Source organism: Hylobates moloch, unplaced genomic scaffold (assembly GCF_009828535.3).
Source record: "Hylobates moloch isolate HMO894 unplaced genomic scaffold, HMol_V3 SCAFFOLD_15, whole genome shotgun sequence".
NCBI classification, from domain to species: Eukaryota; Metazoa; Chordata; class Mammalia; order Primates; family Hylobatidae; genus Hylobates; species Hylobates moloch.
The window spans coordinates 33,290,948-33,304,379 of NW_026652290.1; the positions used below are offsets into that span (position 1 = coordinate 33,290,948).

General features: G+C 45.4%; 2 protein-coding genes across 18 annotated transcripts in view; one reads left to right on the top strand and one right to left on the bottom strand.

The window, feature by feature from the left end:
- Nucleotides 1-1,325: 1,325 nt before the first annotated feature.
- Nucleotides 1,326-3,105, bottom strand: SOWAHC (sosondowah ankyrin repeat domain family member C). The gene has a single exon (XM_032177279.2). The coding sequence runs from the start codon at nt 2,978-2,980 to the stop codon at nt 1,397-1,399; it is 1,584 nt and encodes a 527-aa protein (XP_032033170.1). The 5' UTR covers nt 2,981-3,105; the 3' UTR covers nt 1,326-1,396.
- Nucleotides 3,106-3,291: 186 nt separating this feature from the next.
- Nucleotides 3,292-13,432, top strand: part of SEPTIN10 (septin 10) — a 71,029-nt gene continuing 60,888 nt past the window's right edge. For 9 of the 17 annotated variants that reach the window (XM_032177280.2, XM_058428859.1, XM_058428852.1 and 6 more), the window contains exon 1: nt 3,292-3,675. In XM_032177280.2, coding sequence (XP_032033171.1) covers nt 3,646-3,675 — 30 coding nt within the window. In that variant the 5' untranslated portion in view covers nt 3,292-3,645. Of the gene's footprint in view, nt 3,676-3,785; nt 3,980-4,023; nt 4,054-13,432 lie in introns of those variants that run through there. The other 8 variants (XM_058428845.1, XM_058428855.1, XM_058428858.1 and 5 more) reach the window with 5 other exon arrangements.

Genomic DNA, 13,432 nt, shown 5'->3' on the forward strand with positions numbered 1-13,432 from the left:
TTAATATGCTTGTGGGTTAAATTTTAAAGTAATTATGAAGCCATTTACTCTAATATAAATGAATGAAATGTAATTAAGAACCACACTTAAGTCCTTAATTTTAATGAATGGTATTTTTCATTTATATACAAAGGAATAGCCAGCAGCATTTAAATATAGAAATAGTCCCATCTCTTCTCTATTCCCTTTTATAAAGTGCCATTTTAACTGGGTAGATTTACTACCCAGATTTTCAGTAACTACAGGATAGGTATTTGTCAAGAAAGGGTTGGAAAATTAAGTTTAGCATTTTAAACATTTGTAAAACACTGCTACAAGTCATAGAGACTACCAATGTATTAACATAAAAAGTGTACCTTACGTGAGAATCATTAAGTTGGTTTAATAATTACTTCACAGAAACATGGGCTCACGAATACTTAGGCCAATTTGTGCTAATTATTTAAACCAGAAACAGTTTCTGTTGGTAATTCAGCTCTAAGCACCACTAAATAGGGTTATGCCAAATAGAACAATGGTTAAATGATCCTCAGAGTAAACACCCCAGCAAATTCAAACTTTTAGAATAGTAACAAAAGTTAGTGAGAATCCCAACAAGAGGCAACATTTTATTTAAAACTATCATAGGCTGCTAAGTGCTCTCTTTAAATAAAATTTTGTATAGTTATTAATGTACCTTAGCACTGGTGTACCTTAATAGTGATGTTAGAAATAGGTGGAAACCATACTACAGAAGTGAATATTGTCTCTTTTGTTCAGTGATTAAAACTGAAATTGCTTTTAAAAAAATAATTTAACTGCTACTTATAATACACATAAAATACCAAGAAGATTTCCATTTTATTCACATTATTCTCTAATTAGTATTTTTGCATTTCAACTTTGATCTGACCTTCAGTAGTACCTTAAAATGCAAATGCAATTAGTAAAAACGGGGCAGCCTGTCGTTTTCACACTTAGAAATACAATGTAGTTTCATTACAATTTGCATTTTTTTGTTGCTCTTGAAAGAGTAACCCCTTATAAAATCAGATACATAAAAAGTGCACTATTCCTTACTTTGCAGGCATCCAGGAATGGTTAAAGCAAAGGAACTCTCATTCATTCATTCATTCTGTTACCCCAATTTAGATACATTTCTAGTCTCCAGAAACGGACTCCAGGGCAGGGAAGTGGAGGGCAGAGAAGAGGCACAGGTCAAGGTATGATGAATCTCTTAAAAAGAAATCCACTTTCCCCAGAAGGCTAGCCTGAAGAGAACTCCGCCCCATCCATTCCAATCCCTTAAGAATGAATGCATAATTTAGCTTGTCTTTCTGGTCTCATTTCCTTACAACACCTAGTATTCAATTTATTAAGACAAATAAACCTTTGCATTTTCTAAAAGAAACAATTTTTACCCAAATACATTGGACTTTGGTCTCAATTTGAAGGACGAGTGGCCTTTAACAGACCGTTCCTCCTCCACTTCCTCCTCCCCCCCATCCTCCAGTGGCTGTTCTGGGTCCCTGAAAGAGGGTGTAGTGTGGACAATCTGGGTTCTGAATCGGATTTTGTTGAGTCTGGGTTTTATACGTCCACTAGAGCTGCCCGAGGCTTTGCGCCCTGGATCCTTGGCTTTGCCTCCGACCCACCCCTCAGCCGAGTGGTGATGGTGGTGATGGTGATGGTCTCCTCCATCTTCTAGGGCGTGTGAGAGTTTGTGGGTGATGAGATGCGAGGCAAGCACCTTTGAAAGCCTCCAGCGCCCACCGCCGCTACCCGCGGCGCTTTCCCCGTCACCCTCGTCCAGGGCTCCCACCAGGTTCTTGATCTCCTCGGCGATGCTCTGACTCAGGTACTGGGAGGCCTTTTTCCCACTGTAGTCCCTGATGTCCACATCGGCGTCGTAGGCCCCAACCAGCAGCTTCACCACCTCCACGTGCCCGTGCATGGCTGCCAAGTGCAGGGCGGTGTAACCCCCGCTCGTCCTGGCGTTGATGTTCACCGGCAGCTGGTGTTTGTTGGCAAAGTTGACTAGCATGGCCAGAAGCTCCTGCCTGCCGTGCTTGGCGGCCCAATGGAGGCAAGTGAAGCCGGTAATGAAGTCCCGCTTGACCAGCAGGCCGGGCTCGCAGGTGAGCAAACCCTCCAGGCTGTCCCACTTGCCATCGGAGGCAGAGAGCATCCACGCGTGCTCCAGGGGGTCCAGCGTCACGGAGCCTCCGCCGCTGCTCTCCTCCTCCGCGGACGACGAGGCCACCGATGCGCTGTCTGAGTCGCCCCCGCCTCTACCGCGTCCTCCCCCGGAGGAGCTGCCCGGGCTGCTGCCCCCGGGACACACGCTCCTCTTCAGCTGCGGGGAGCTGCCCATCACCAGGTCACGGAAGTTCTGGCGCGCCGGCCTCTGTGCGGTAGCCCCCACAAGGGAGCTGCCCCTGTCCGCCTCCTCGCAGCCATGTGGCGGGAGCTCCAGGTCCTCGCTGGGTCCCGGGGCTGGAGTCCGGGGTAGGGGCTGCACGTCGCGCCGCGAGTTTTTCCTGCGAGTCCCGGCGCTCAGGGGCGGCCCGTGCGCGGCGGCGGGGGGCTCTCCCTCGCCCAGCTCGCGGCCCTGTCCAGGGAGCGACTCCGGGGCCGCTGCGTCGGAGAGCCGATCGCGCGCCTCGGGCCCAACAGGGCCGTCGGGGGCCTCGGGCTCGGCGGTCACCTGGATTCGCGGCGGGTCCCTGGAGGGCTCGGACGGCCCTTCACAGAACCTCTTCTTGAGGTGCACGTACTTGCCGCCGTCGGCGGGATCGACGCGCACCGTGGCCACGGCGTTCACCAGCTCCTTGAAGTGCGCGCGGGCGCGGGCGCGCTGCTCGGGTTCGCCGCCCAGGGCGCCCCTGAAGTGCTGCACCAGCTCGGCGTGCAGGGCCCGGCCCCCGCGCTCTGCCAAGAAGCGCAGCACCGCCTCGGGGCCCAGCGCCGCCTCGGGGCCCCACTCTGCCGGCCCCTCCATCCTCGACCGCGCTGCTCCCCCGCCAGCGGGCGGCTCAGCGCGGTCCCATCGCGGCAGGCTCCCAGCGGCCGGCTCCAGACGGCGGCGGAATCTGGCGGCTCAGCGGGCTGCCAGCCTAGGCGTCTGAGGCCGGAGGACTCGGCCACCGCCTCACTGGGCCGCGCCCGGACGGACACGCCCCCCGCACCCCCGCCCCGTGCCCACAACACCAGGCCACGCCCACTTCCGCTCCCCGCTGTCTCGGCCACACCTACCTAGGGCGGCCTCGCCTCAGGGCCCGTCCACTTCCGGCCTCGAGTGGGCCGCAATCACTGCTCAGCAGTTCCCGCCTGCATTCCTCGCGCCCTCTTCCTGGAGTCCCAGTTCTCCTTCAGCCCGCCCCAACGCTGACGCTCAGTCCTCAGGCGTCGAGGGCAGCTCCTGTGAGGGGCTCTCTTGGCGCACGCAAAACGCTCAGCTCGCACCGCAAGGCGTCCGCCCCCCCGTCCCCCGCCCCCGGAGGCCTCTAGCTCGGCCCCGCCCCTGTCCCTTCCCCGTCGCGGAGGCAGCCTAGCCTTGCGCCCCGCCCGTTGCTGCAGCCCTCCCGCCTTCCCGCCGCCGTCGCCGGGACCAGCCGCTCGGGGCCGGGCTGATACAGCCGCTTCACCGTGCCCCCGCCCGCGACCATGGCCTCCTCCGAGGTAGCGCGGCACCTGGTGAGTCCCGCCGACGCCAGGGCCCCAGTCCCGCGCTCTCCGGCCCCCGCGGGACTTCCTCGCCCTGGACCCACCGGCCCCCTGGTCCGGCCCGGGATTGTGACCCGCGCCCCCTCGGGCCCCGCCCGGCCAGTCCTCCTCGGCTTCCGCGGCGGCCGGGCGCCTGGGGCGGGAGAGGAGCCTCTACAGAGCCTGGGCGCGGCCGGACCCCGGTTCGCGGGGCGCGGCGCCAGCGTCGGGACGGTAGGAGAGTTCTTGAACGACTTCCCGGTCTTTACCAAAAGTTACATCCACAACGGTGATTGTGAGTCTCTCATGGCTATAACGGTGTTGAAGGCGCAGTGCGGACTGATTGAATAGCGGTCATCTTCTACAGCAGTGAGCACTTCCCAGCCTCCCTGCCCCCAGGAGAAAGCCCGGCTTCCCTGGCTTTCCAAAAGCTCTCCCGTTTTGTCCAATGGTGTGGTCGTCCAAGTTTTCCTCCATTGGGATTTCGAACCGTTTTTTTTCCCGCCTTGACTCTTGTACTCTAGAAGAACGCGTTTGTTCACTGTTTTGAACCTTTCCAGTTACTTTTGTATATTTGTCTCGCTTGCTAGTAAGCCAGCGGTTTTCAAAGCGTGGTTACAACTATTTTCGTTAATAGTACCAAGGTCGTGTACATCGAGTTTTCCAAAGGCTACATGATATGGAATGATCTCACCGCCGTTTGGAGGGCCGATGTCTGTGTATTCTTAAAACAAATTCTCCCTTTTAATTTTTGATAGTAAACATTAGTGGTTTTAATCTACGTAAACAAAAGCCCTTTGGAGGCTGGAGACCAAAAAGTTTGAGAACTACTCTACTAAGCAACCTCCTACATGAGAAGTTTAAATTGTAGAAACAGTTCAGATTGTAGGCTGAGAGATTAGAGGATCTGTCCAAAGTGACACCGTTGGTTTGTTTCATAGAACCTGGAGAAAGATTTTTCTCCCTAATTCAGCCCAGGTCTCTCTTCATTCTATCGCGTATTTTAAAAAATCTCAAATTTTCTGTCTGGACCCCCTTGTCTCAGTTGCTGTGTTTGTGTGCATGTGTGAGTGAGGGAAAATTGAGGGGTCCTGGTGAGGAAAATGTGTTTTATAAACTCTTTGATTCATAGAGTACGTATCCAAACAAGCTTGAGCAGAAGAGAACACTTCATTTAGCTGATGTTAGATTTCTTTTTAATTGTAGTTAATTTGTTTTGAGGCTAACTTTACTTATTTTCGAATTAAACTGTATTTTGCGTTAATTGTAGATTAATATGCAGTTGGAAGAAATAATACAGTATAGTGAGAACCCTGTACCCTTTATCCAGCTTTCCACAATAATATCTGGCAAACCCATAGTACGATATCACAACCAGGATGTTGTCATTGATACAGTGAAGATAAAGCATGTTTCCAGGACCAGGAGGATCCCTTAATGCCTTTTTATAACCACACACACTTCTTTCCTGTCCTGCCTCCTTCTTAACTCCAGACAATCAGTGATTCGTTTTTATTCCTATAATTTTGTCATTCCAAGACTTATATAATGGAATCACCCAGTTAGTCACCTTTTGAGATTGGATTTTTTTTTTTTTTTTTAACTCAGCAACGTTCTGGAGGTTCATCCAGGTTATTGCATATATCTGCAGTTTGCTGAGATAGCATTCCATGGTATGATTGTGCCACAGTTTGAAGGACATCTAGGTTGTTTTCAGTTTTTGGCTATTGACAATAAAGCTGCTATAAACATTCATGTACAGTAACTCATAATGTAAGCATAAGTCTTCAGTTCTCTGGGATAGATGCCCAGGAATACAATTGTTGGGTCATATGGTGGTTGCATGCTTAGTTTTATAAGAAACTGCCAGACTTTCTCAGAATGTCTGTATTGTTTTCCATCCCTACCAGAAAAGTATGAGAGGTCCAGTTTCTGCACATCCTCACCAGCATTTGGTGTTGTCCCTATTTTTAATTTAGCCATTCTTATGGGTGTATAGTGACACCTCATGGTGATTTTAACTTGCATTTCTCATATTGTCACCCAGGCTAGAGTGCAGTGGTGCCAAGATGGCTCACTTCAACCTCAGCCTCAACCTCCTGTGCTCAAGCGATCCTCCTGCCTCAGCCACCCCAAGTAGCTAGGACTATAGGTGTGCACCACCACAGCCGGCTAATTTTTGTATTTTTTGTAGAGGCAGGGGTGTGACCATGTTGCCCAGGCTGGTCTCAAACTCCTGGACTCAAGCGATCCTCCTGTCTCAGCCTCCCAACATGTTGCCTATTTTCTAGTTAGATCTTTTTTTTTCTGTTGGGTTTAAAGTTTTTTAGGTATACTAGATTCCAGTCCTTTCTCAAATATGTGATTTGAAAATGTTTTCTTTCAGTCTGTAGTTTATCTTTTCATCTTCTAATAGGGTCTTTTGCAAAGCAAAAGTTTTAAATTTTGTTGAAATTTATTATTTTTTCCTTTTATGGATTGTGCTTTTGGTGTCAAGTTTAAGAACTCTTTGCCTAACCTTAGATCCCAAAGATTTTCTGTTATTTTTTTCCAAAAGTTTTATAGTTTATGTTTTACATTTATGTTATGACCCATTTTGAGTTAATTTTTCTGTTAGGTGTCAGACTTAAGTTGAGGGCCATTTTTTGACCTATGGATGTCCAGTTGCTCCAGCACCATTTGTTGAATAGGCTCCCTTTCCATTATTGAATTGTTGATGCACTTTTATCAAAAGTCAGTTGAGCATGTTTGTGTGGGTCTGTTTCAGTCTATTTCTGGGTTCTCCATTAGCACACAGTCTTGATTCCTGTAGCTGTGTAAGTCTGAAATAAGGTAGACTGATTTCTCCCCCTTTATTCTCCTCTCCCCCAGATTTTTAGCTATTCTAGTTCTGTGCCTTTCTGTATAAATTTTAGAATCGTCTTATCTATATTTACAAATAATTTTGCTGGGATTTTGAGAGGAATTACATTAAATGTTTATATCGATTTAGGGAGAATTGATAGCTTTACTATGTTGAATCTTCTAACTCATGTACATAGTATTTCTCTTCATTTCTCTCTTTTTTTTTTGGAGACGGAATGTCACTCTGTCACCCAGGCTGGAGTTCAATAGCGTGATCTCAGCTCACCGCAACCTCCACCTCCCTGGTTCAAGCGATTCTCCTACCCCAGCCTCCCGAGTAGCTGGGATTACAGGCATGCACCACCACGCCCGGCTAATTTTTTGTATTTTTAGTAGACACAGGGTTTCTCCATGTTGGTCAAGCTGGTCTTGAACTCCCAACCTCAGGTGATCCACCCGTCTCAGTCTCCTGAAGTGTTGGGATTACAGGCGCAAGCCACCATGCCCGGCCCAGACCTTTTTTTAATAGAAGAGGATATTAAAACTCAGGGAAGTGGCTGGGCGCAGTGTCTCACGCCTGTAATCCTAGCGCTTTGGGAGGCCCAGACGGATGGATCACGAGGTCAAGAGATGGAGACCATCCTGGCCAACATGGTAAAACCCCATCTCTACTAAAAATACAAAAAATTAGCTGGGCGTGGTGGCGTGTGCCTGTAGTCCCAACTACTTGGGAGGCTGAGGCAGGAGGATCACTTGAACCTGGGAGGTGGAGGTTGCAATAAGCCGAGATCGCGCCACTGCACTCCAGCCTGGCGACAGAGCGAGACTCCGTCTAAAAAAATAAAAAACCTCAGGGAAGTTTAGTGTCTCACTTAAGGAATCACAGCTAGTGATTGTGAGATCTGCTCTGTGTCATATTGTCCCTGCCATTATCTCCACCGTGCCCCTTATTAGGAATTGTATCATTTTATGATTCAGGAGATCCTGGCTGTATAATTAGTTATTGCTGACTGAGATACTGGATCTTGAAATAGTGTTGAGTACAGTCCACTGACTGCCTTTTCATCTCCCGAGAAACACAGCCATAATTTTCCACTTCTTCAGTTATCCTTACCTTTTAAGTGGTGTCTAAGTCTTTGCAATTCCTGTCCGCATTTGTCGTTTCCTGTTTTAGCTACAATGCTTCTGAACTTTTTTTCTCATACCTTCTCAGTTATTCTTCAGTGAGGATAATTTTTGTATCTAAGAGTCTTCTCATTTGTTTTACTTTCTGTCTTGAAGTTGTGATTCTTTATTCTTTCTTGATCTTTTTTTTTTTTTAAGGCGGAGTCTTGCTCTGTCACCCAGGCTAGAGTGCAGTGGCGCGATCTCGGCTCACTGCCAGCTCCGCCTCCTGGGTTCGTGCCATTCTCTCCTGCCTTAGCCTCCCGAGTAGCTGGGACTACAGGTGCCGGCCACCACATCTGGCTAATTTTTTGTGTTTTTAGTAGAGACAGGGTTTCACCGTGTTAGCCAGGATAGTCTCAATCTCCTGACCTCGTGATCTGCCCGCCTCGGCCTCCCAAAGTGCTGGGATTAGAGGCGTGAGCCACTGCGCCCGGCCTGTTCTTTTCTTTCACGTCCTGGTAATTACCACCTCCGCGCCTTCGGATATTCCCATCTCTTCATCTGGAGATCCTATAATCATTGTAGTATAATGAAAGACTCAGTTCCCATGCTACTTCCTCTGAAGCTTTCCCAGAGAACCCCAGCCCCCGGCAGCCAGGCTACTTCTCATTTGGCATTTGGTCATATGCTACCTTGCAATACCTCCTAATTTATGTTTTTGTATTGTTATCCTTTTGCATCAAGTAAGCTCTGTATTTTTTTGTCCTTAATTAAATAATCTGTTTTTGGGAAGAGCAACCTGTGTTATTCTTTGTATCCTCCATAGCCATACTCATATATCTTTGAGGACAGGTTGATTATTTTTTTGTATGGAAAGTATGTTATCTTGGACAATTTTATTCTTGCTGAATGTTAAATGAATAAATTGTAAATGCTTGCAGGCAGCCAGGAGCTGTTTGTTCATCTACATGTATGTTCTAACGAAGCCCCACTTTCCCTTGGCTGAAACACTGATAGTGGCATACTTTTCAGATATTCCCAGACCGATTTTCATTATAACATAGTCCCAGACTATGTTTGGATTAATTGATTGATTGATTGATATATTTTGGTGTGTGGGAAAGGAGAAGGATGCTCTTAAATTTTTATAATCTACCGCAGGATAGATTCCCTCTCTTCAAGAATACATAATAGGACCCTTGTTTTCAACCATATTAATGTAATTTATCTCTGCTTTAGATTTTGAGCATTCCTAGTATAAAAATGCCTGATGCGCAAAGCTTTTGTAATGAGAACTTTAATTCTTACACTTTCTTCTGATAATATCTGGAAGGTTGATTTAGATAATGCTTTATTTAGAAAATTTAATATTTTTTAGGATTTGTATCTACTACTGATTTAAGGCTTTTAGAGGAGGAATCACGTATCTCATAGTCATAATGACGAAAGTAAAATATTTCAAATTCTAATGTTAAATACCTTAAAACAAATATGATTTAATAGCTTGGGATATAGCACTTATACTTTGTTGGTATTACTTTTAGTAAATAGGCCACCTGGTCTGTGCCAGGTAGGATGGGCTCCCCAGCCCCTCCACACTAGTTTCAGCCTAAGATCATATGACCAAGGAGCTTACCAAAGATAAGGTAGAAATGTGGCTATTCTCTGATTTTCTTTACCTTCCTCCCTTAAGAATCAGATCACGTTTATCCTGCCCTCTGTGTGGTCTGTACTTACGGGGATAGCAAGAAAGTCCTATTGTCTTAGAGTGCGTGTTACATAGAAAGAGTTCACAAATTGTGAAATATTAGGTAGGGAGTATATTGATGGATACCTTGAATGTTTTGTGAGTGTCCATGAGAAAAACGAATACAGTTTTCTCATGGACAAATAGAAGCTGTGCATGGTGACATTTTTCCTTAGCTGCATATATACTATTTGGCAGGAACATTGCCTTGAGCTCTAAATTAGGCCAGAATTACTCAAATTATTTTTGAAAATTAAAATAAAAAGCTGCTTTTGTTATAAAAGACCTTTAAGAGGAATAGTTGACTAAGGTAATTCTATGTGTATAGATGAGAAATGTTCTCATTGACAAATTAGTAGCTAGTCTGCCCAATCTGAATGAGTCATGGCTTCAGAAACAGACATTGAACTTTTCCCCATCTCCAGCATAATCTTCAGCTTTTTTTCCCATTTGCACTGCATGAAATCTACTTTATAGAAAGTCCTTTTGTCGTCTTATAAAAATATAGATCCCTCCAGGCAGGTTAGTCAGTGGGTGACTTTCCTAACGCCTAGGGAGATCCTGGGAATCGAGGAAGTCAGAGTTTCCCTAGGGGTGAACACCGGTAGGTAGTTTTGATTTAGGGCAGGTTGGGTGAGAAGTCAGGGGAGGGGAGGGCTGCAAAAAGGGAGGTGGGGAAAGACTAACTTTGCCTTTTTCAAGGTTTATCTAGAACAGTGTTTCTCAACATTTTTTTCATTATTGCCCCCTCAGGAGAAAAGTTACATTTAAATAAGTGTAATTAATTAATAACAGATTTAATTTTTATTAAATTAGCCCAGGTAATTAAAGTTCTCCCTAATGGGAGGAATCCAGTACTAAAGAATATACATTTTTCAGATAAGGTTGAGCTTTGGTGAGGGCCACAGACCATTTATTTATTTATTTATTTTTGTTCTCCCAAGAACCGATTTCTGCTCTCTTTGGGGGAGAGATAATACAGGTACTGTCCCCATTGAGAATGCATGATCTATAGTTAACCATCCTAGCAATAGGGCAACATATGTTTTTTCTTCTTAGTCTGCTACTAGATTTGAAAACAGTCTAAGACTAAATTCTCTGTACATTATAAGTTAAATGAGGCATTCAAGAACCTACTCAGGACCTTAGCTGTTTGTAATATTATTTCTGTGGAGACTGTATTCTTACTCCAAGCAGCTTACTAATATGAATTTTTGGAAAATACAAATTATTTGTGTGATTATGATTTATACTACCTTTAAGTAGAATGAAAGCTTTTTACAAAAAGCTCAATATTGAGCTAAATAGTGAAGGAAGAGATGGGCACGGATCAGTGGAGAACAGGCTAGACATTTTAGACACGAAGAATATTCACTGTCTGACACTGTTTATATGCTCAAACTTAAAATAACATGAGAAGCCTTTCAATTCTTCACCATTCATGAAAGAAATAGCTTTATTGGGCGCGGTGGCTCATGCCTGTAATCCCAGCACTTTGGGAGGCTGGGGTGGGTGGATCACCTTCGATCAGGAGTTCGAGACCAGCCTGGTCAACATGGTGAAACCCTGTGCTTGGTGGTGTGTGCCTGTAGTCCCAGCTACTCGGGAGGCTAAGGCAGGAGAATTGCTTGAACCTGCGAGACGGAGGTTGCAGTGAGCTGACATCGTGCCACTCCAGCCTGGGTGACAGAGTGAGACTCCATCTCAAAAAAAAAAAAAAAAGAGGCCGGGCGCGATGGCTTACGCCTGTAATCCCAGCACTTTGGGAAGCCGAGGTGGGTGGATCACGAGGTCAGGAGATTGAGACCATCCTGGCTAACACGGTGAAACCCCGTCTCTACTAAAAAATACAAAAAAAATTAGCCGGGCGCAGTGGCGGGCGCCTGTAGTCCCAGCTACTAGGGAGGCTGAGGCAGGAGAATGGCATGAACTTGGGAGGCGGAGCTTGCAGTAAGCTGAGATCCCTCCACTGCACTCCAGCCTGGGCAAAAGAGCGAGACTCTGTCTCAAAAAAAAAAAAAAAAAACAGCTTTAAAATTTTTAGTACAATTTTTTTTTAATAAAAGGGAACTTTCTAGCTATTATTTTCAACTTTTAGTGACCTAGTAATCTCTGAAGATCTTTGCAGGTAATAAAGTAGTCAAGATATATTTTTCTGTGGACTTGTCCTTTGTGGCTATAACTATGTCCACTATGGTAATTGAATGCTATCAGATGCTGAAGTGCATTTACCATGGCAAGTACTTCCCTTATATTATCACATTTTATTTTTTATTTTTTGTTTTTTGAGACAGTCTTGCTTTGTCACCAGACTGGAATGCAGTGGTGCAATGTTGGCTCACTGCAACCTCTGCCTCCCGGGTTCAAACGATTCTCCTGCCTCAGCCTCCCGAGTAGCTGGGATTACAGGCATGTGCCACCAAGCCCAGCTGATTTTTGTAGTTCTAGTAGAGACAGGGTTTCACCATGTTGGCCAGGATGGTCTCAATCTCTTGACTTTGTAATCCTCCCTCCCTGGTCTCCCAAAGTGCTGGGGTTACAGGTGTGAGCCACTGCACCCGGCCTATGTTATCACATTTTATTCTCCCAGCCCGTGAGCTGAGTACTGTTATCGCCAGTTTTTTGGATGAGATGCAACTTTCACACATCCTTGCACAAAATGTCTCTTGTTTCCTCCATGTTGTCTTTGTACCTCCTTGCCCCAGACCTCATTCCAGGCTTTGGCAGTTCTTAATGACGCAGCATTTTGCATCTGTTGCTACTATAAACAGTTAATTCTAACAGCCTTCTTAACATACATTTATACTGATATCATGTTAACTCTTCTTCTTTGTGACATGGATCATTGAGAGAATTTCTAGGGGCTCTCTGTTTTGGTAGAAGATAGGCTGCTTGTCACATAGTAACAGAAATTCTGTTGTATAGAAAAGAATTATAATTTACAGTTTCCATGTAACTCTGAAGACTAAAGAACCTAATACAGCATTATAATTTGAACAGTTAGAGAAAATATTTTAATTTTGTTTTGTATTTGCATATTTTGCTATATATTTTCTTTTGTTGATTGCAAAAATTATACAGATATTATTTAGTTTATCCTCAGATATTCTGATTAGCTTTTTTAGCTACACTTCCCATTTACCTACCTTTTAGTCAGAAAATTATGTTATATTTTTATGAATTAACTGTGTTATTCAAGTACAATTTATTTATTTATTATTTTTTGAGATGGAGTTTCACTCTTGTCGCTCAGATTAGAGTGCAGTGGTGCGATCTCGGCTCACTGCAACCTCCGTTTCACGGGTTCAAGCGATTCTCTTGCCTCAGCCTCCTGAGTAGCTGGGATTACAGGCACCTGCCACCACGCCCGGCTAGTTTTTGTATTTTAGTAGAGACAGAGTTTCACCATGTTAGGCAGGCTGGTCTCAAACTCCTGACCTCAGGTGATCTGCCCGTCTTGGCCTCCCAGAGTACTGGGATTATAGGCATGAGCCATTGCGCCTGGCCTCAAGTACAATGTATATACAGTAAATTTACCCTTTTTAGTATAAGGTTCAATGAGTTTTGGTGAAGGCATACAGTTGTGTAACCACCAGCTATGTAGGCTAGTTCCATAACCCCCAAAAATGCCCTTGTGCTGTTTGTAGTCAACCTCTTATCCCACCCTCCTGACAACCACTGACCTGTTTTCTGCCCCTATTGTTTTGCCTTCCGCAGAGTGTCAGTTGTATGGAATTATCATAGCCTTTGCGCTGGCTGCTTTCACTCAATGCCGTGCCTTTGAGATTCATCCATGTTTTATCACTGAGTCATATTCCACTGTACTGATGTGCCACAATTTAGTTTATTCAACCTTTCTCCATTTAAAGAGCATATGGGCTGTTTCCAGTTTTTGGCAATTATGAATGAGGATACTGTATACCTTCACTTACAGGTTTTTGTGTGAGTGTAAGTTTTTTGTTTTTTTGAGATGGAGTCTCACTCTGTCGCCCACGCTGGAGTGCAGTGGCATGATTTCGGCTCACTGCAACCTCCACCTCCTGGGTTCAA